Consider the following 21,249-nt stretch of genomic DNA (forward strand, 5'->3'; position numbering starts at 1 on the left):
TTCTTTCTACAAAAGAACGTCTGTTGACTGCATTGCTTTTTGAAAAGTCTATGGATCTCCTTCCACATTATAGGTGATGAAGTCATCTCCAAAATCTTTCTCTCTCCTGATACACTTGGAAGATGATTTGATAACTCCTTCATCATTGACACTTTCAGTTTCTTGCGAAACTAGCTCCTCTTGTGCATCTGATGTGCTAGCATTCTCTATTATATCTTTGAGCAATAATCATTTATCTTTGATAAACTTATCCTCAAAGAATTCTGTATCCCGAGCTTCAATGATGGAGTTGGTTCAAAGGTCTAGGAACCTGCATGCATTGCTATCTCCAGCAAAGCCAAAAAATACATATTTGTTTGCCTTTGATCCGAGCTTAGGCCTTTTGGTATCTGGTATTCAAATGTATGTGAGATACCCCCACACTTTGAGACTATCCAAAGAATCTAGATATCCCAACCATAACTGATGAGGAATATTATTAATTTTGGAGTAGGGTACTCTGTTTAGAATCCAGTTTGTCATCAGCAAAGCCTCTCTCCAATAGCAGGTAGGTAAACCAGATGTGATTAGCATCGAATTCGTCATCTCGGTCAATATACAATTCTTCCTTTCTATAATTCCATTAGATTGCGAAAAATACAGAATTGTAGTTTTTGCAATGATTCTATGCTCCTTGAAGTTTGCTTCTGATTCCTTAGATCAGTACTCTCCTCCTTTATTGCTCCTGAGTCTTTTCACTTGCGATCCAAGCTGCTTCTCCACTTGAGTCCGAAACTCGACAAACTTGCTGAAGGCTTCATCTTTAGATTTCAGCAGGTAAACGTGGCAGAAGCAAGAATGATCGTCAATAAAGGTGATGAAGTACTCATTGCCGCCACGAGTGACGAAGCTCTTGAAGTCATAAGTATCTGAATGAATCAGATCCAATAGATTGATGCTCCTTGTGACACTTGAAAACGGCTTCTTCGTTAGCTTTGCTTGTGCGCAGCTTCACACTTCTCAGGTTCGTTACCCCCACATTTTGAAAGTGATTCTAATTTCTCCATGTTGGATAGTTTTCTATAATTTACATGTCCCAGCCTATTGTGCCGTAACACAGAGGAGTAAGCAGAAGAGGATACTACAAACGGGGTTGGGTGCACTCGTACTGATTTTATACATGCCATTAGTACGATATGCATTGCCAAAATATTTTTTTTTGAAGGATAACACAGTATTTTCTCCTTGGAAATCCAGCCTCATGCCTGCATCACACAACAGACTTCCAGAGACTAAGTTTTTGGCAATTAAGGGAACATGTTTCACATTCATCAATATGAGAGTCTTTCCTGAAAAAAGAGTCAGCACCATAGTCTCAATTCTAAGAACAGGAACTACAGAACGATCAACCATTGATACGTTCTCTTTAGTAGCAACATAAGAAGAGAACAAATCTCTGTTGGAGCAGACATGACAAGTAGCGCCTGTATTTAACCACCAACTAGAGATATTATTGAGAGTTGTTACCTGGAAGAGTATAGCCACACAATTATCAACTTGATTGACATTGTGTGTTTTTTCCTTCTTTGGTGCTTTGTAGTCTTTGGCAAAATGTCTTTGCTTCCCACAGTTGAAGCATTTGTCGCTCTTCTTGAACTCCTTCTTCTAGACGTTCAGGTTCTTTGGATTCTGGTTCTTCCTTTTGTTAAAAAACTTCTTATTATTATTGAAAGATGAATTATTATCCTTCTCAGAGTTAGCAGCCATCATATTAGCAGACGTTTTCTGCTTAGTAAGGAGCTTAGTCTTCGTGCGAGTCCGAGTCCCGTCCTCGATCTGAATGAACCTCTTTTGATCAGACAGAGTCACATGTTTTTTCCTTCTCCGAATGTCAGTGGAGAATAACATCCAAAATGGAGGAAGCTTATTGACAATTACACCAGAAATGAAGGTTTGACAAAGATTAATCTTTTCATCCTCCAGCTTCATAACAAGCTTTTCAAGCTCTTTAACTTGAGGCAAAACTTCAGTGTCATCATCTTCGAACTTGAGGTCTAGAAACTTTTCGATGAGGTGAGATTTGGACAGCTTCTCTTCATCCTTGTACTGGTCCTCCAGAGTATTCCAAATTTTCTTTGCAGAGGGCTTGTTGGTGTAAGTATCTGCTAGATAATCGGTTAGACAGTTAAGAAGATAACTCCTGCAGAAGTGATCATCTCTAGCCCAAGAGGCTTCAATTTTAGAGTCTTTTTCAGAGTCGGGTTTCTCCTCAGAAATCACATTGTAGATGGGAGTTTCATCCTGAAGATCACTTTCCGACGCTATGCGTTGAAGTTTTGGAACCGTCAAAGTTTTTTAACTTAAGACAGTCCACTACAATAGTCCTCGCAGGATCCATGGTAGATCAAAATATTACTTTAAGATTGTTGGCGCATGTGGTTAAATCTGGAATAATACATATATAAAACAGAGAAAACTGAAAAGAAAGCTGAAGTGATGTAATTTAAAATTTTCCAACTCAACTGTTGTGCGTTTGTAAAACGTTGTGCTTAAAGCAATATTTGGCATACTTCGATGCAAGGATCCTAAGGCCAAATTGCTTCTAGGAACAGCAGTACAAGTACTCTGGTGTGTACCAACCCAATACTGTTAAGATCTCCTCGATCTATAAGATCTTTCGGTCAAGGCAACGATCTCCTCGATCTATAAGACCTTCTCGGTCCAGGTAGTGTTCCTACTAGCACTAGCTATATTTTACAACATATATATTTGTATATATATTTTGTATTGGTGGTTGTTTTTGGAATGAATTTTTCTTAAGAGTTTAGAGTCTATCTATAGCGTTTGAAAAAAATACTATGTACTAATAAAATAATATTATTTTACTATGCATGTGGGGCCTACGTCCTAATTTTTTTATGGTGAGGCCCATCACTTTTTTCTTTTTCACAAAAAATTGGCACCTCCCCATTAATTTAGCCGCTCGTGTTTTCATTTAGAAAATCAAAGGTGGGACCCACTTTTAAAACAAAAATATCTAACATGGCTAGCACGGAAATGTAGTCTATTTCCATATTGTAGAAAAAAATTACAGCAACTACGATAATCAATTTCGCTATAATAAATGCTGAAATTTCATGAAACAAATAAAAAATTGAAAATTTAACGTCGGGTGCTCAACTTAGTAGAGTCCAGCTCATAGACTGTATGATTTTACAATTACAGTCAAACAACCACTTGATTTACAGTGTAAAGGCATTTGTTAGAGCAAAAGTTGCAAAATATGAATTTACATTGGAATGCATTTCTCATAACAAAATACAGATATCCCTGTGACAGACTTGAATCTGATTTCCTACAGTAAATGTTGCCTGTAAAAATTCAGTTAAATCCAAGGATGGGTCTTAGGGGGTGTTTGTTCAATTTCTATAAGTTATAGGAAATGTTTTCCACCCAAAATATGATTTCCTTGTATTTCTTTAAAAAATTATAGGAAAAGTTTTGAGAAGTCAAAAAATATCAATTTTCTTGTTATTTGTACTTTTTTGCTTGTTTGGTTCAAAACAAGAAAATGACTCATAACTTTATAAAAAATAGCAAGATTTTCTATAATTTGTAGAAATTAAATCAAACACCCCCTAAATTTATAGAAAATTGTCAATATGTTGTCAGATTTCTAGGTAACTTCCGTCCATTTTGAGAGAAAATTAATTTCTGTAAATTTTGGTACTTTTCTGTACTTTATAGAAAATATTTCTGTAATTTTTTTGAATCAAAAATAATTTATAGAAATCTCCAGAAAATTTTTAATTACAAAATTATCATTGTCAGACATTTTGAGAAAACATTTCTATAAAATTATGCAACCAAACAGCCCCTTAGACTCCAGTTGTACTTATCACGTGCTCCAATAAAAATTGATTTTCCACCTACAAATCAGTTGAAGGTGGAGTTATCCTTATGCGAAATGGTTCTCATCGTAAAGTAATTGGCATTGATACAATTGAAGTTAGAATGCATGATGTATTGTGAGGATATTGTCAGAAGTTCATCATGTTTCAGATTTGGTGAAGAATCTCATCTTTCTTGGCACCATTCAAGCTAACATGTGCAAGTATTCAGCCGAAGGTGGAGTTTTTTTGACAGCTACTAGAAGTGCTCTGGTTATCATGAAAGTAAAAAGGTCATGAAATTTCTACATCTTGCAAGGAAAGGTAATTATAGGTGCTGCTAAAGTTAGTGCATCGCTATTGTTAGAGACAGACGCCATCAAGTTGTAGCATATGAGATTGAGTCATATGAACGAGAGCAGCATGATTATACTCGGGAAAAGGGGACTTCTTTGTGGTCAGAGTACAGAAAAGGTGTATTTTTATGAGCATGCGTTCTTGACAAACAAAAGCGTGACAATTTTAGTACAGTTGTGCATAGAACCACAGACACTTTGGATTACATTCATTTTGATTTGTGGGGTCCCTCGCGTATTCCTTCGAAATATAGTGCTAAGTACATGTTGACATTCATTGATGACCACGCAAGGAAAGTTTGGATTTACATGCTAAAATGCAAGGATGGAGTGTTCAAGCATTTTAAGTAGTAGGAGGCATTAATTGAGAAGCAAATTGATAGAAAAATTAAGAGGATGAGTACCGATAATGGATTAGAGTTTTGCTCTACATAGTGTGATGAATTCTGTAAGGATGAGAATATAGTTAGATATCGGACCGGTCGACACACACTACAACAAAATGGCATTGCAGACTGATGAATTAGACTCTTTTTGACAAAGCTTGTTGCATATTGTTAAATGCCGGTTTGTCGAAAGATTTTTGGGCTGAAGCAGCGTCTACAGCGTGTTACTTAGTGAACCGCTTCCCATACACATCCCTTGATTGCAAGACATCAGAAAAGGCATGGTCAGGTCAGCCTGCTGATTATTCTAGTTTGAGAGTATTTGATTGTTAGTATATACACATATGGATCAGGGTAAATTAGAACCTGGACCTAAAAATGCATTTTTATTGGTTATGTCTCTAGGTGAAAAGATATAGGTTGTGGTGCCCTGATCCTAAATCACCTAAACTAGGATTGAGAAAAATGTAATATTCCATGAGTATGCTATGTGCTTCTAAAAGTAGATAATGTTGTTATTCCTTCTGATGCAAGTACTACACATAAGAGCACTGGAAAGAAGGTTGAGTTAGAGACCGATTCTCATAGTTCAACTCAACAACCAGTTATTAGTTTGCCTGAAAATAATGAGGAAATAGAAACTACAACTAAAGATGACACATGTAGGATTGCAAAAGGCAAGGGGAAAAGATCGATAAAGCCACCTCAAAGATATGCAAATTCAACCATTACATTTGCATTGTCAGTTACTAAAGGGATGTATATGTCGATGAAGCTACTACCAGTAGCCAAGTTCAAGGTTTGCTTGGACTTGCTTCATGTCAAAAAACGTTGAAGTGCCATAGGGTGCATTTGTAGAGGCGTTAGCAGTATACTAATGAGAAAGTTGAGACCTCATTCGGGTTGTTGAATCAAGGTGAAAATTTATTAAAATTGTGCCTCAAAACCCTCTGATTGTTTAATTTAGACAATGGGTCATCGATGGTCACTTAAATCATTGATGGTTTACAGTGAACAATTAAAGAAAAATGGAAACATGATTTTGAATCATCGATAGACTATAGGGAACCATTGATGGACTGTAATAGATCATTGATGATCATGTTTGACCATCGATGGTTACGATGTTGATTACAGTTTTGATGATTTAATCTCAGCCGTTCGTTTTCTTTGGATCTCCAACTTCTACGAAGTTTTGGATACCTTTTTCAGATCTACTATGGTCTCCTATATATTAAAATAGAGAGAGTTTAGATGACTGTTGGATCATGAGAATATGAGAGTTTGATAAGGAGAATTTGAGTGTTTAGGTTATTGCCTTGTTTTCTTGTACTTCTTTCTCTTTTGATAGTGAATGTTCTCCAACACTTCTGCCATGAATGTAGCCCAAATTTAGTGAACCACATAGATGTTTGTGCTTGTGATTGCTTTCCTTATATTCCCGTGCTTGTTCTTCGCAATTATTTTTGCTTTATTGTCATTTGTTCTAGCGACGACTCTAGCTCTGGAGGTCATAATGGTTCCGTCCATGCATTAAATGTGCTGGTGACTGAGAAGCTAAGCATTATATGATGAAGCTGATAGGTCATCTCATAGTTCAAGACATTCCTCAATGAGTCCAAGTGGAGTAGGCATTTTGTGGGTCCCATGAGATAAAAATCCTGTAGTGAAATGAGGTATCAAAATGTAAAAGCCATAAGCTTTGAACTCTGGACTTAGCAGTAGTCTATAGCCTAGGAGTTCATTTAACAAAATGAAATCTCACTATTCTATTTTTTTAAAAGTATAAACATATTTCGGATTTACTGAGACCTGTATTAAAATCGGTTGATTTTGAATGAGATTTGATAATGGACTTGTTATTCGCTAGAACTCTTTTGAGTTGATGATTTCGAAGGGAAGAATTTTCCGTTTTGATTAAAATTTTATTTTAAGAACTTGGAAGGAAAGATAAATGAGAAGGATATAAAATTAGTTTGGATTTTTCTATTTTTAAGTTAAATTTAGTGATGTAAAAAGGACAAGCTCTTTCAATCTGATTTTGTATTGTTTTAAACAATCTTTTGCGTTAAAATAAATTAGAATAGGCAGCACTAGTCCTCTTTTTATTTGCACTTTTATCTCTTCTTTGTATTCAAACTAGTAGATATGATACTGCAATCTGATCATTTGTACCACTAATTCTCACATCTCACGCTGAGTAGGCAGTAAGTTTTTTTGTATGGCTTTTTATTGTCAATCCAAGTCTTGTTGATGATGAACATTAGGATGTATGAGATGTTGTATTCCTCGTGAATATGTCATTAAAAAAATATAATAAATCAAGAAGCTTGCTTTTTTAACCGAGTTCTGCATAAACAAGACATGAAAGTGCGCAATATCACATTCCATCCAAAATAGTGAGTATTCAGGTCCATTAATAATTTGCTATACCTCGGATTGTAGAGAAATAGCCAATGTAGCTTCATCCTTCAAAAGTGTAAATTTCATTTAGGCTGCGTTTGAGAACTTGGATTTGGGTCTTGGATTTAAAATCCAGGGTATTTCAAATCCAAATCTCTTGTTTGGGCCTCAAATTGGACTGAGATTTTAAATCAAATGATTTTAAAGAGGTGATTTTGAAAGCCCAAATACACGTATTTGAAATCTCACCCTCACCCTTGGTATTTACCAAATCCAGATCCGGACGACTCCTCCTCTCTCTAGTTTCTCAGTCGCGATCCCGACTCCTCCTCTCTCTAGTTTCTCAGTCGCGATCTCGAATCTCTCTCAACGCAGGTATCTCCTCTCTCCTCTCTCCCCTTCTCCTCTCTCCCCTTCTCCTCTCTCGTCTCAACGCAGGTATCTCTCTTCGTATTTTGAAACCCTAGATCTGATCCGACTTGGCTTTTCTATGTTGTAGCTTGTTTTTCTCTCTCTTTCGGTTGCTCTCCTCAAACTTCTGATCCGACTTGGCTTTTCTATGTTGTAGCTTGTTTTTCTCTCTCTTTCGGTTGCTCTCCTCAAACTTGCAGTTTCTGATTGGGATTCAAGGTATGACTTTAATTTTTGCTGTTTTTTAATTTTTTAAATTTTTTTGGTTGTTTTTTGGGGATCTGAGGATGTTACTATGCTCCAATGGCGATCAATATGGTTGCAAGTCTGATATATGATTTGTGTTAATAATATCCAGAGCAGGGTTTGCATGAACTGTTTGAGATGAACTGTTTGAGATGTAGAAATTTGGTTGCTCTTTTGGCTCTATGGATCCATATGTAACAGGTTTAATGATTCGAGGGACTAATTTCATGATTCACGAATCATGTAAAGAAGCACAATGATATAACTTTGAAAGTTCCGTTCTAGGATGCAAATAATGTGATAATAACCATCAGATATTATATTCCATGTATGACTGCTTATCGATATTTGTTTCGAGACATTAGTACAGCATTCGATTTTGGTCATCATGCTGAAGTTTATGTCGTTCTTTCGGTTCTAATGCTAGGAGTGCTGAAAAATATTGCCGGTAATTTCCCCCCCTTCATTTACTTTAATTATATTATATTTTCAATGTTTTTCTAATGTATATCCATCAGCTATGCTGATCCTTAAGAGGAAGGCGCATCAGATCAAGAGTTGTTCGTTTCAAAAGACTTTGGAGTCACCTATTAATGTCCTTTCAATAACTCCAACATAGATTTATGAGTTATATTGGAGTTCTGGTCTTCAGGGTTCGTAAGATGGTCTACATCATGGCCAACCTGCATAATTGAAATGATCAAATCACTTCATTATTGTCTCAAAGCAAAGGTGATATGGCATGAGACATAGAGGTTGTAACTTGTAAGTAAAACTGTAAAATTATCGGTGATGTTTAAGCATCTATATGCTTAACAGATATTTGAGCTGTTTAGGTTTCAGAATGCAATCAGCTTGCTAACTCTGCTTATTCCTTCAAAGTAAGTATTTGCACTCTACCCTTTGAACCCTCTCTCGTATATGCACTCTACCCTTCCACCCCGAAGCTGAAAACAAATTTAAATAAATTAGAATTTACTGTTTGTTTGGATTGCATGCACTTTCCCTTTTCTGCTCGTGTTCTGCTTTTTAACTGCCCTTTCCTTTATTATGCTGAGAACTTTTCTTGCTGAAATCACCAATTTGTTTCTCGTATATCATCACCCGGGGAAACTATATTGCAGTGTTATCACTTCTTGAATATGATATGCTTGGTTATCTTCCATCATTGACAGCTGCTTCTACTATTTTTCTGGCAAAGTTCATACTTCAACCAACAAAACATCCTTGGGTATATATAACTATGTCTCTTTGTCTTATATGGTTATCCAAAGAGGTTCACATCCTAAAATCATTTTCCTGCTTTTATCTATGTAAAATGCCACCTTGCATCACTACACCCTGTATCAGCCCTCTGAACTATGTGAATGTGTGAAAGCTCTACATAATCTTTACTGTTACAGCCCTGGCAACAACTTGTCAGCAATCAGGGAAAAATACAGCCAGCACATGGTAAGAAACTGCTCTTCGTTCAATTCCTGTATTTGCCCTTTCAGCACAGAAGTTTGGTTCTGATTTAAAGTTTCATGTTCTTAATTTTTTCAGTACGAGTATGTGGCCAAGAAAATTTGCCCTCCATCAATACCTACAGACTTCTTCCAGAGTCCAAGCAGTTAGGTTTTAGATCAAGAGCCATCCAACTCTTTGTTGAAGGTTTTCAGTAACTTGCTGTGAGTGATGTACCTTCGAGTTGTGATAATTTCGGGCTGCAATCACTCTCGGTCTGTGATCACTCTGTGTTGACTTGTTCCAATTGTAGATTTTAGAGCAGATGTTTTTACTATTAAGGATATGGTATTGGTGAATGTGCGAAGAATCTGCTGTTGTAAATTTTCCGTGCAATTTTTTTTCCTTAGGTCATCACAAGGCCATTATCTTGAAGTTTTCAGATCTTGATGTTGGTTTTGATTCTAAAGTGTCTGTCCTCGAGAAATATAGCAAGCTGTGAAGAGAAATAGTCAGGTAGCTTGTTGATGAAATATAGCTGTGTCTGTCCTAGAGAAATATAGCAAGCTGTATTGAGAAATAGTCAGGTAGCTTGGTGATGTAGAAGGATCTTCTACATCACCAAGCTACCTGACTATTTCTCAATACAGCTTGCTATATTTCTCTAGGACAGACACAGCTATATTTCATCAACAAGCTACCTGACTATTTCTCTTCACAGCTTGCTATATTTCTCGAGGACAGACACTTTAGAATCAAAACCAACATCAAGATCTAAAAACTTCAAGATAATGGTCTTGTGATGACCTAAGGAAAAAAAATTGCTCGGAAAATTTACAACAGCAGATTCTTCGCACATTCACCAATACCATATCCTTAATAGTAAAAACATCTGCTCTAAAATCTACAATTGGAACAAGTCAACACAGAGAGTGATCACAGACCGAGAGTGATTGCAGCCCGAAATTATCACAACTCGAAGGTACATCACTCACAGCAAGTTACTGAAAACCTTCAACAAAGAGTTGGATGGCTCTTGATCTAAAACCTAACTGCTTGGACTTTGGAAGAAGTCTGTAGGTATTGATGGAGGGCAAATTTTCTTGGCCACATACTCGTACTGAAAAAATTAAGAACATGAAACTTTAAATCAGAACCAAACTTCTGTGCTGAAAGGGCAAATACATGAATTGAACGAAGAGCAGTTTCTTACCATGTGCTGGCTGTATTTTTCCCTGATTGATGACAAGTTGTTGCCAGGGCTGTAACAGTAAAGATTATGTAGAGCTTTCACACATTCACATAGTTCAGAGGGCTGATACAGGGTGTAGTGATGCAAGGTGGCATTTTACATAGATAAAAGCAGGAAAATGATTTTAGGATGTGAACCTCTTTGGATAACCATATAAGACAAAGAGACATTGTTATATATACCCAAGGATGTTTTGTTGGTTGAAGTATGAACTTTGCCAGAAAAATAGTAGAAGCAGCTGTCAATGATGGAAGATAACCAAGCATATCATATTCAAGAAGTGATAACACTACAATATAGCAGGCAAGATACTCTAATTGTAGTAGGGGAGCCTGCGTTATAAAACAAACATGAGAAACACTAGCGTATGAGAAAACTTTTTAGAAAGAAAATAAAACAAGGTAGAAGCTTAAAATCACCTCATCACATCCTTGAGCGACTCTGACGAATCTCCTACATTGATCAATAAAAGTACAAACATCACTAAGGAGTTGTTATCGTTGAAGAAATGGGATATAGTTATTAGAGAAGTTGACTATTACCTCAAGAAACATTTGGTTGTTGGGGCTGTTGAAGAAATGGGATATAGTTATTAGAGAAGTTGACTATTACCTCAAGAAACATTTGGTTGTTGGGGCTGTCATTTCGAACTTCAAGTACTTTAGAACAAGTTGACTATTACCTCAAGAAACATTTGGTTGTTGGGGCTGTCATTTCGAACTTCAAGTACTTTAGAACAGCAGCTTCCATTTGCAATACCTGTGAATCAAATTATTAATAGGAAACCGATGATGATACTAAAAGTCTGAGAGGTTAAACACCGCACCTCTTCGTTAAAGTAAGTGTTGTCAGTTATATAGCAAAAATTTTCTACTTGTGGCGCACTTATCTCTTCATATTTCCTAAAATTGTTTTGTATCATCATCAGCATATATAGAAGAATATCACTACGTCAACAATGGAGGGAGAAAAAAAATCTTACGATGCTATCAACATGCAAGCAACTCCAAGAAGCTGCAGTCGCTGGCGGTTCATCTCATTACCAGAGAAATACCGGTCAATGTAATTCACAGTCAAGTATAGTGTGTCTGGTACAAGCCAGTATTCTTCTGCAACCTGCAGTTTAATACTATTAATAACTTGACCATTAAAGAAGAGGTTTAACAGAAATAGAGCAAGATCTTGATGTACTTTTACAAGCCAATCTATAAGGATTGTGTTGGGGATTCGAAACAATCAATCGAACCCTTGCCCTTCCGGACCTTGTGTTGAAAGTAGGAAAGTAGGAATAAACCACAAATAAAGATCTAACCTTGTAAAATAGTAAAATGTGACGAACACATGAATTTAACGAGGTTCGGCAACGTGCCTACGTTCTCGGGAGACACACCACACAATCTCTTTATTAATTGAAGAAGGAAATACAAACTCTCAAACAAGGGGTTAATCTCTCTGAGATTCTCTCTCTCTTTGCAGTCAAAAACTCTCCTTTTTATGATAATACAAACCCTAAAACGTTTTAGGTATATATATAGAATCCTGGTTGAAACAGAATCCCAAGCGGAACAGGAAACTTCCAAAACTGCGTCCGGTCGACCGGTCCGGTCGACCGAACGGACTCCAGAGAGTTTGGTGGTCGACCGGCGCGGTCGACCGATGCAAAACCCGAGAGCAGTTTCTCCTACAGGGTTTTGGCGGTCGACCGGGCCGGTCGACCGCGACCTAATCCAGGCCCTTCTGGCTTCTGTGCACGTTTGCGGTCGACCGACCCGGTCGACCGCAGATTAGCCTGCTCGTTTTTCTGCCCCTTTTTGATTCCAGTCTTCGTCTCGAACTTTGGGTCTACACCTTAGACTAACAATCTCCCACTTGGAGACCAAAGTGTCTGCAATGAGTTCCCCCCGAACTCTCCCCTTCTTCGCATGTATCTTTCCCCCCCGAAAAAGTTCTTCCTTCAATCAACAATATCCCGGCGATCTCGCCGATCCTCGTAGTGTGGCTCCGCCTTCGTCTTCTACTCGTGAAGACCAACTGAAGTTGCGCACAACTCCAGTTTCTCAATGGTGACTGCCTTTGTCAACATGTCCGCCGGATTTTGACTCCCCAAAATCTTCATTAAATGCAACTTTCCGTCCTCGATCAGCGAGCGTATAAAATGGTATTTGACGTCGATGTGCTTCGTTCTGGCATGATATACTGGATCCTTGGCAAGATGTATAGCGCTCTGGCTATCACAATAAAGAACTCCTCTCCCTTGCTTCAGATCCAACTCTTCCAAGCACCCGTTCAACCAGATCATCTCCTTACTTGCTTCAGTCACTGTGACATACTCAGCCTCGGTTGTTGATAAAGTCACAATCTTCTGCAGACGTGAGACCCAGCTCACTGCTGTCGACGCTAAGGTATAAACATACCCCGTGGTGCTTCGCCTCGTATCATGATCACCGACGAAGTCCGAATCCACGTATCCCTACAGCACCAACTCCTTCCTCCTGAAACATAGTGGCTTGTTCGTTGTTCCCCTCAAGTACCACATTATCCACTTTACGACCTCCCAATGCTGCTTTCCTGGATTGCTTGCAAATCTGCTCACAACTCCCACTGCATGGGCGATGTCCGGCCTCGTGCAAACCATCGCGTACATGAGACTCCCAATGACCGAAGAATATGGCACCCTGCTCATATGCTCTCTATCTGCATCTGTCTTAGACGATTGCTCCTCAGATAGCTTGAACTGACTTCCAAGGAGTGTGCTAACAACTTTAGCATTCTGCATGTTAAACCTCTGAAGTACCTTCTCAATATATTCAGCTTGGCTCAATCTCAATGTCCCTTCAGCTTCATCCCTACTGATTCATATCCCTAGAATCTGCTTCGCTGCACTCAGATCCTTCATTGCAAATTCCTTTGCTAGCTGCCTCTTCAAACTGTTTATCTCTTCTAAACACGGTCCTGCTACCAACATGTCATCAACATATAATAACAAAATAATGAAGCTGGACTCGAACCTTTTGAAATAACAGCAATGATCCGAATTGCATCTTCTGTAGCCATTGTTTTGCATGAAATTATCAAACTTCTTATACCACTGTCTTGGAGCCTGTTTCAAACCATATAAGCTCTTCTTGAGCTTACACACCATCTCTTCCTTTCCTTCTTCAATGAAGCCAACAGGCTGCTTCATGTAGATTTCTTCATCCAAGTCACCATGAAGAAAGACAGTCTTCACATCTAACTGCTCAAGGAAGAGGTCTTCTGCAGCTACCAAACTCAACACCACTCTGATGGTTATGAGTTTCACAACAGGAGAAAATATCTCCGTGTAGTCTACTCCTTCACGTTGTTGAAACCCTTTCACTACTAATCTGGCCTTGAATCTCTTGCTTCCATCACTCTCTTGCTTAACCCGGCTGTTGAAACCCTTTCACTACTAATCTGGCCTTGAATCTCTTGCTTCCATCACTCTCTTGCTTAACCCGGTAGACCCATTTATTTCACTACTAATCTGGCCTTGAATCTCTTGCTTCCATCACTCTCTTGCTTAACCCGGTAGACCCATTTATTATGCAAGGTTTTCTTCTGTGCAGGTAGCTGGGCTAACTCCCATGTCTCATTGGTGAGTAGAGAATCCATCTTCTCCTGCATCGCATGCTCCCACTGCTAAGATTCACTAACTTGCATTGTCTCTTCATAGCTTTCCGGCTCACCGCTATCTGTTAAGAGTAGATAATCAAGTGATGAGAGGTATTTGGGATTTGGTTTAGGTACCCTAGATGACCTCCTAGGCTCCACGCCTGGGTAGTAGCTTCTGTACCTGTAGTCTCCTCCGTTCTACGGTCAGAACTGACATCATCGCCCCTATCTGGAAGTTCCTCTATATCCATGTACTCGGATCCACCTGTATCCGTAGTGTTGCTCCCACTGCTTTGGCTATCCTTGGCATTGTCTCTGTCATTGTACATCACCTCCTCATTGAATATCACATCCCGACTCCTGATGATCTTCCTGTTCTTCTCATCCCAAAAGCGATACCCGAACTCATTAATGTTGTATCCAATGAATGTGCACTTATGTGACTTAGCTTCTAGCTTGTCCCTGACATGGTCACTGTATGAACATAAGCCACGCAACCAAATACCCGCAAGTGTGAGAGATTTATCTTCTTTTCACTCCAAACCTCCTCTGGAATCCCAAAATCTAATGGAACTGATGGCCCGTGATTAATAAGGTATGCTGCTGTATGCACCGCATCCGCCCAAAATATCTTAGGCAGACCTGCATGTAGTCGCATGCTCCGTGCACGCTCTGTCAAGATCCTGTTCATCCTCTCTGCAATGTCGTTCTGTTGCGGCGTCCCTGGAGTAGTCCTCTCTAAGCGAATCTCATTCGTAGCACAGAACCTCTTGAACTCCTCCAGCTCGTATTCTCCACCATTATCTGATCTCAAGCACTTCACCTTCAGATCTGTCTCGTTCTCGACCATGACCTTCCACATACTATAACTTGATAAATTGTGCACTTGCAATTTTGGTACATAATTATCGCCAAAAGAAGACACGCTGGCTGGGCCCCATACATCTGTATGAATCAACTCTAGCTTCTGAGCCTTAGATGGCCTTCCACCCTTCTGAAAACTAACCCACTTCTGCTTCCCAAGGATGCAGTCTTCACAAACTCCGACTTCCATGGCGTCGATCCCGGTTAGCTTTCCTTGTGAATGTAGAATTTTCATCCCCTTCTCACTCATGTGTCCCAGCCTATTATGCCACAGATCTGTACTCTCCTTGCCAGCTGCAATTGCGAGGATGTCACTCGCATGTGAAGTGAGGTAGAGAGTTCCCGTTTTATTGCCTCGGGCAACAACCATCGTACCATTGGAGATTCTCCAAGAATCCCTGGTGAATATCGAAACGTAGCCTTCTGCTCCAAGCTGTCCCATCGAAACAAGATTCATCTTCAGCTTCGGCACGTGTCTCACGTTCTTCAAGTTCCACTTAGAGCCCTTTATCTGTATATGAACGTCGCCCTTTCCAACAATATCGTAAGGTTCATTGTCCCCCAAGTATACTTTACCAAAGTCCCCTGCTACATAGTTCTGAAGTAGTTTCCTATTAGCAATGGCGTGGAAAGAAGCTCCTGAGTCGATGACCCAAGAATCAGAATCGCTATCCATAGCAAGGATCAAGACATCCTGCACGATATGAGTCTCCTGCTCACCCGCATCCTTCTTTGGTGCTTTACAGACCGAAGACATATGGTCCTCCTGGCCGCAGTTCCAACACTTCCCTTTGATAGACCTAACCTTCGAGTTCGGCCTCTTCTTCACTGATTTCGACCGATTCCTGTTCTGGTTCCCTTTCTTCTGGCTTCTGCCTCTCTGCTCGAAACTTAGGGCTGAACCTGAACCTTCTGATTCAGATGATTTCCTTCTAACCTCATCGGATAGAATCATGCTAACAACCTCATTCAGCTTCAACTTTTATTTTCCCACCGAATTGCTGATTGCCGTCACACAACCTGCCTAACTATCCGGCAACTGCGATAGTAGTAGAAGAGCCTGCACTTCGTCATCGAACGTGATGTCTACGGAGATAAGTTGATCAACAATCGTGTTGAACTCGCTGAGGTGCATCGTGAAGGACCGTCCTTCTGCCATCTTGAGGTTGAAAAGAGTTTTGACTAGATGCACCTTATTTGCTGCCGACGGTTGCTCGTTCATCTTTGCGAGCGCTTCCATAAGCCCCACCGTCGTCTTCTCCTTCAGAATATTGTGGGCTACTGATTTGACAAGCGACAACCGGATTTGCCCTAGAGCCTTCCTATCCAGTACCTCCCAATCACCATATGACTCCTCTTTCTTCTTCCCCTTTTCTTTGCCCATCAACGGGCAATACAAATCCTTCTGGTACAGATAGTCCTTCATCTGCGACTTCCAGTAGGCGAAATCCAATCCATCGAACTTCTCAATCTTTGATTTGTTTTCCTCTGCCATGGTTTTCACACAAAATTGCTGAACGAGGCTTTGATACTAGTTGTTGGGGATTCGAAACAATCAATCGAACCCTTGTCCTTCCGAACCTTGTGTTGAAAGTAGGAAAGTAGGAATAAACCACAAATAAAGATCTAACCTTGTAAAATAGTAAAAGGAGACGAACACACGGATTTAACGAGGTTCGGCAACATGCCTACGTCCTCGGGAGCCACACCACAAAATCTCTTTATTAATTAAAGAAGGAAATACAAACTCTCAAACAAGGGGTTAATCTCTCTGAGATTCTCTCTCTTTGTAGTCAAAAACTCTCCTTTTTATGATAATACAAACCCTAAAACGTTTTAGGTATATATATAGAATCCTGGTTGAAACAGAATCCCAAGCGGAACAGGAAACTGCCAAAACTGCGTCCGGTCGACCGGTCCGGTCGACCGAACGGACTCCAGAGAGTTTGGCGGTCGACCGGCGCGGTCGACCGATGCAAAACCCGAGAGCAGTTTCTCCTACAGGGTTTTGGAGGTCGACCGGGCCGGTCGACCGCGACCTGATCCAGGCCCTTCTGGCTTCTGTGCACGTTTGCGGTCGACCGACCCGGTCGACCGCAGATTAGCCTGCTCGTTTTTCTGCCCCTTTTTGATTCCAGTCTTCGTCTCGAACTTTGGGTCTACACCTTAGACTAACAGATTGTGCGCTTGCTTGCATTTACATCTTCCTGAACCCTCTCCATGAAGTCCGTAGAAGGCCTTTTCTTAGCCCACAGCAGCAAGAAGAACGCATCAATATATTAAATCTTACGATGGAACAAAACCAGACAAAAAAGTGCTATGATGAAAAATATATAGACCTAGCTGGCTTTCAGTTTCGTGCACACACAATATACGCACATTGGCATATACATGTTCATGCACAAAGGCACACACATCAATACACATAAAAGGTCACAAGAAGAAAAGGATCACCTCTGCTATCCGTAAATGTGTGTAAATATCACAAGCAAGTAGTGCACACAACTGGGGATCCTTGCTTGATGTACTAGTAGCTAGTTTCATAACAGAGGATGTAGCTGCAGAAATACGATGTAGCCCCCCGTCACGAGCAGAAGTAGCTGACCCCTTCTTCACAATAGAAGCTGCAGTAGATGTTGTATTCGCCTTCTATAGTAACCTCATGTCAGTTTATTTTTGACCGAAAACGCGGTCAATAAGAAAACAAAGCCTGACCAGTCTAATTTTCATTTATAATAAACTTCAATAAATATGATCGGATTAAGATTTTCCACGCACTAGGGTGAAAACCTTGAAAAAGGATAACAACAGGATGACTGTAACCTGTGTCTACTATTTTTTTTTTTGGGTGTGTGTGTGTGTGTTAACTAGCCGCCCTTTTTTTTACCCCAGCAGTCCTTTTTTGACGTTTGAGAAATCGGTGGCCGATTTCTTTGAAAATGAGAAAAAGGATGTGGGTCCCACAATTATTTATTATTAGTGGCGGGTTCCACTAATAATATTTTATTTGTGCATAGTATTTCCCAAACACTATAAATAGGGCCCTAAACTCTTAAGGAAAACTCAACCCAGAAACAACTCATCTCATAGAAGAGTAAGAGAGAAAACACAGAGAGAGTTTGTGAGAGTTCTTGGAGTGTATCTGATCAAGAGAGGGTGTTTTCTTTGATCTATTCTTTTGGGATATAAAAAAATTTGGCGTCGTCGTTGCACCATGGAATAGCTCCAAAGAAGTGAACTGCGTATATCTGTGAGTACTGTGATTGATTTTTTGTGCCTTTATTCTATGTATTACATCTCCGTTTGAGGCGTTATTGTTGGTGTGTACCTAACAACTGGTATCAGAGCCTGATTTAGAGTATATATATCTGCTTATCGTATGCTCTGTGGCTATCACTAAAAGTGGATCCTCCACATCAGAAAATAAGTTAGATTATTATTTACTCTTTTAAGGCACTGAGCACTATTCACGTGTACGACACTATTCACGTGTGCATTATTATTCACGAATATGATACTATTCACAAATACGCTTCGTGAAAGATGTAATCTTTCACAATGGGATCTACAGTTGAAGACAACAGGCTTCAATTTGAGAAATTCGGCGACCAAAATTTTAGGTATTGGAGGATGCAAATAGAAGATTATTTGTACTAGAAGGATCTCTTCCTACCCCTCCAAGGAGAGGTGGGAAAACCTGAGAAAATGGACGACGATAAGTGAAATGTGCTCGATCGTAAAGCACTTGCCACCATCAGGCTCAACCTTCACTAACATGTGACTTATAACGTCTTGCATACGACCACCACCAAGGAGTTGATGGAGGCCTTGGAGGCGCTGTATGAGAAGCTGTCTGCTTCAAATAAGGTGTACCAGATGAAGAAGCTATTCAATCTGAAGATGCAACAAGGAGCTCACGTGGCGGACTTCTTGAACGAATTTCAGACTGTTGTGCAACAGCTTGCTGCAGTAGATAGATGCAACTACTCTATCAGTATCTATTACATAGAGATTCAACAAAACAACACAACAAACCTACACACTGTATTTTTTTTTTCTTTACTAGAATCCATTTGATACAGATAAAACAACAACAAAGATGCAACGCCCTACTCTATGAGAGTTGTCAGACAGCTAATGCATATCATCCCTGTTATCCAAGCTTCTGATGGAAGTACAAAGACCATGTCACAGCTAGAATTTCCAACCACTTTAAATGAAGAAGTTATCTAGCACGTGTTACTTTGGTTTCTTCAAGGCTGAGTCTAGACTTAGCAATCAACTTGCTTGTTTTTAGTTCTTTTATTTTCCTTCGGGACATCACCGCAACATTTTTTAGATAGGGAAAGTGGGGGATTTACAGGTCCAACAAAGTAACTCTTAAAAATATCGAACTTCAAGGTATCAAACCATATAACAATAAGTTCACCGAACCTAACCAGGTTTCACTTAGTGATGCAGTCTTGGCCTACGTAAAAGGATTTGATCATGAGAAATATGGCCGAAAAGAGATTTTCTTTTTGGGAAACTTCCAGTATTTGACTCCTAATCAAAGAAAGATTTGGCCAATGTCTGATTGAATACTGATTAAGAGTTAAATTGATGTGGTTAATCAATTAGTTAGTCGATCAGGTTCCTGTTGTTGTCACAGTCATCACATAGCAAAGCTTCCTAATCCCTTCCTCTCATTCCGATAATAAGTTGCCAGATCATCTTCACTCCCTATCACATTAAGTTGTGTATTGGACAACACAACGTCGAGCATTTTCCCCACCATGGTGTAATTTGTTACAGAGCACTTCTCAAAGAGAGATCTAAAACTTCCATAATCAGTTATCTACTACAATAATCCTCTATGAACTAATACTGTATTCCATGAGGAAATTGACCCTTTTATGGCTAGTTTGCATACAATGAAGTACTACTCATTGTCTCATTCGATAAAAGCACAAGATCTTCCACATATGACACAATTCAATCGACATAAACCCTGCTAGAGTCTACAATGTAAGAAAAATCTAGGACTAGTAATTCATGTAGCACAGCAAAATCTTGAGGTTCCAGGAGATGCAAACCTAAAATAAGCTTTCCCCACAAGAATCTCATCGATACCAGCAAAACAAGATGCAATCACTACTCAAGCAGTAGAAACGAAGTCACAGAAAACAAAGACGTCCGCAAAACTCAAGAAAAACCCATTCCACAAAATCAAATCTTTAGCAGCAAAAAACAAAACTTGGGAGAAAATCATCTCACCTGGCCAGGGGTCAGAGGGCCGGCGACCACCATTTCCTCTGAATATCCAAGAACCGAATCAACCACCAAAACCCGATCAACAACAAGATTACGCCCAATATTTTCAAGGAGAAGAAAGAGAGGAGATTGGTGTACCTCAAAGGAAATGAGATCCGCGGCCTTTCGTCAGTTGGCGATGTGATTGAAACTTGAAGAACACGGGGGGAAATTGGTGGGAATTTAAATCAAAGAAAGAGGGGATCTGAAGCAACAACAACAGCAACAGCAATTTGGAGGGAGGGTTAAAAGTCGCAGTCTATTCACAAAAAAATAAAAAAAAGTAAAAGAGGAGAGAGAAAGATGTGAGAGAGAGAAGGGTGGGGGGGGGAGCAGTTGGGTTTGTTGGCACTTTGCCTTCGAGCTCTTCTACTCTCTCCTCTTCTCCCCATGTTTGCTATATCCACTCCCAAGCAGTAACTTTGAGAGTTGAATTTAGTTGGACCCCTTCTTCCTTAGTAAATTGTTGAATAATATAATAGTGTAATTGAGATTTATAATTTTAGAGAGACGGTGAGAGAGATTAGCTAATTATTATTTTTGGGGTGATAATGATAAGTTCGTGAAGCTGCCTTGATGGTGAGATCCATGTACGGTGCTGTTTGTAAGGAATCTGTGGGGGCTAATTGCAAATAGACTCATGTACCATCTCTATTGCAGATACACCCCCATGTACTTCTATTTATGCGAATAAACCACTGTAGACCCCATACGGCTAAATGAATTTTTCACTTTTTCAATTGTTAGAAAAATATTAGCAATTGTGTATCTATTCTTACCAATAAAACTATAGTAGGTCTACTTGCCTCCTCGATATTTTTTTTTTACCTCTTTCGTCGTTAAAAAAATCATTTAGGCTATTCCCACAAATAAAACTACGGAAGGCCTATTTGCAACTGGGCTAGTAAAGGGTTCGATCTGCAGCTAACCCATGATCATTGGTGATCCGAACCGGGTTCTTTTTGGATTTTGCTTACATCCTGGATGGAATTTTTTTTTCTTTTTCTTTTTTTTATACTTCTTTTATTTTATTTGTGTGATTCAAGTAAATGTCGTAATTCACGCACCGCGGGTGATTTATACGGTTAGAA

At 39.5% G+C, this 21,249-nt stretch overlaps 1 protein-coding gene across 2 annotated transcripts; it reads right to left on the reverse strand.

The window, feature by feature from the left end:
• LOC109848097 (cyclin-A1-3-like) lies at window positions 9,049-20,600 on the reverse strand. Of its 2 annotated transcripts, XM_020417420.1 has the most exons (10): window positions 20,258-20,600; window positions 20,123-20,160; window positions 17,321-17,515; window positions 11,352-11,485; window positions 11,196-11,271; window positions 11,052-11,128; window positions 10,789-10,822; window positions 10,552-10,701; window positions 10,331-10,465; window positions 9,937-10,237 (listed from the first exon to the last, which is right to left on the reverse strand). In XM_020417420.1, exons 2-10 carry the CDS (start codon window positions 20,153-20,155, stop codon window positions 10,166-10,168), a joined length of 906 nt encoding a protein of 301 aa, XP_020273009.1. In that variant the 5' UTR covers window positions 20,156-20,160; window positions 20,258-20,600; the 3' UTR covers window positions 9,937-10,165. The 2 variants fall into 2 exon arrangements, with proteins under 2 accessions (XP_020273019.1, XP_020273009.1); XM_020417430.1 differs by lacking the exons at window positions 9,937-10,237; window positions 17,321-17,515 and adding an exon at window positions 9,049-9,182.

The sequence above is a fragment of the Asparagus officinalis genome, chromosome 1, assembly GCF_001876935.1.
Source record: "Asparagus officinalis chromosome 1, Aspof.V1, whole genome shotgun sequence".
Lineage (NCBI taxonomy): Eukaryota > Viridiplantae > Streptophyta > Magnoliopsida > Asparagales > Asparagaceae > Asparagus > Asparagus officinalis.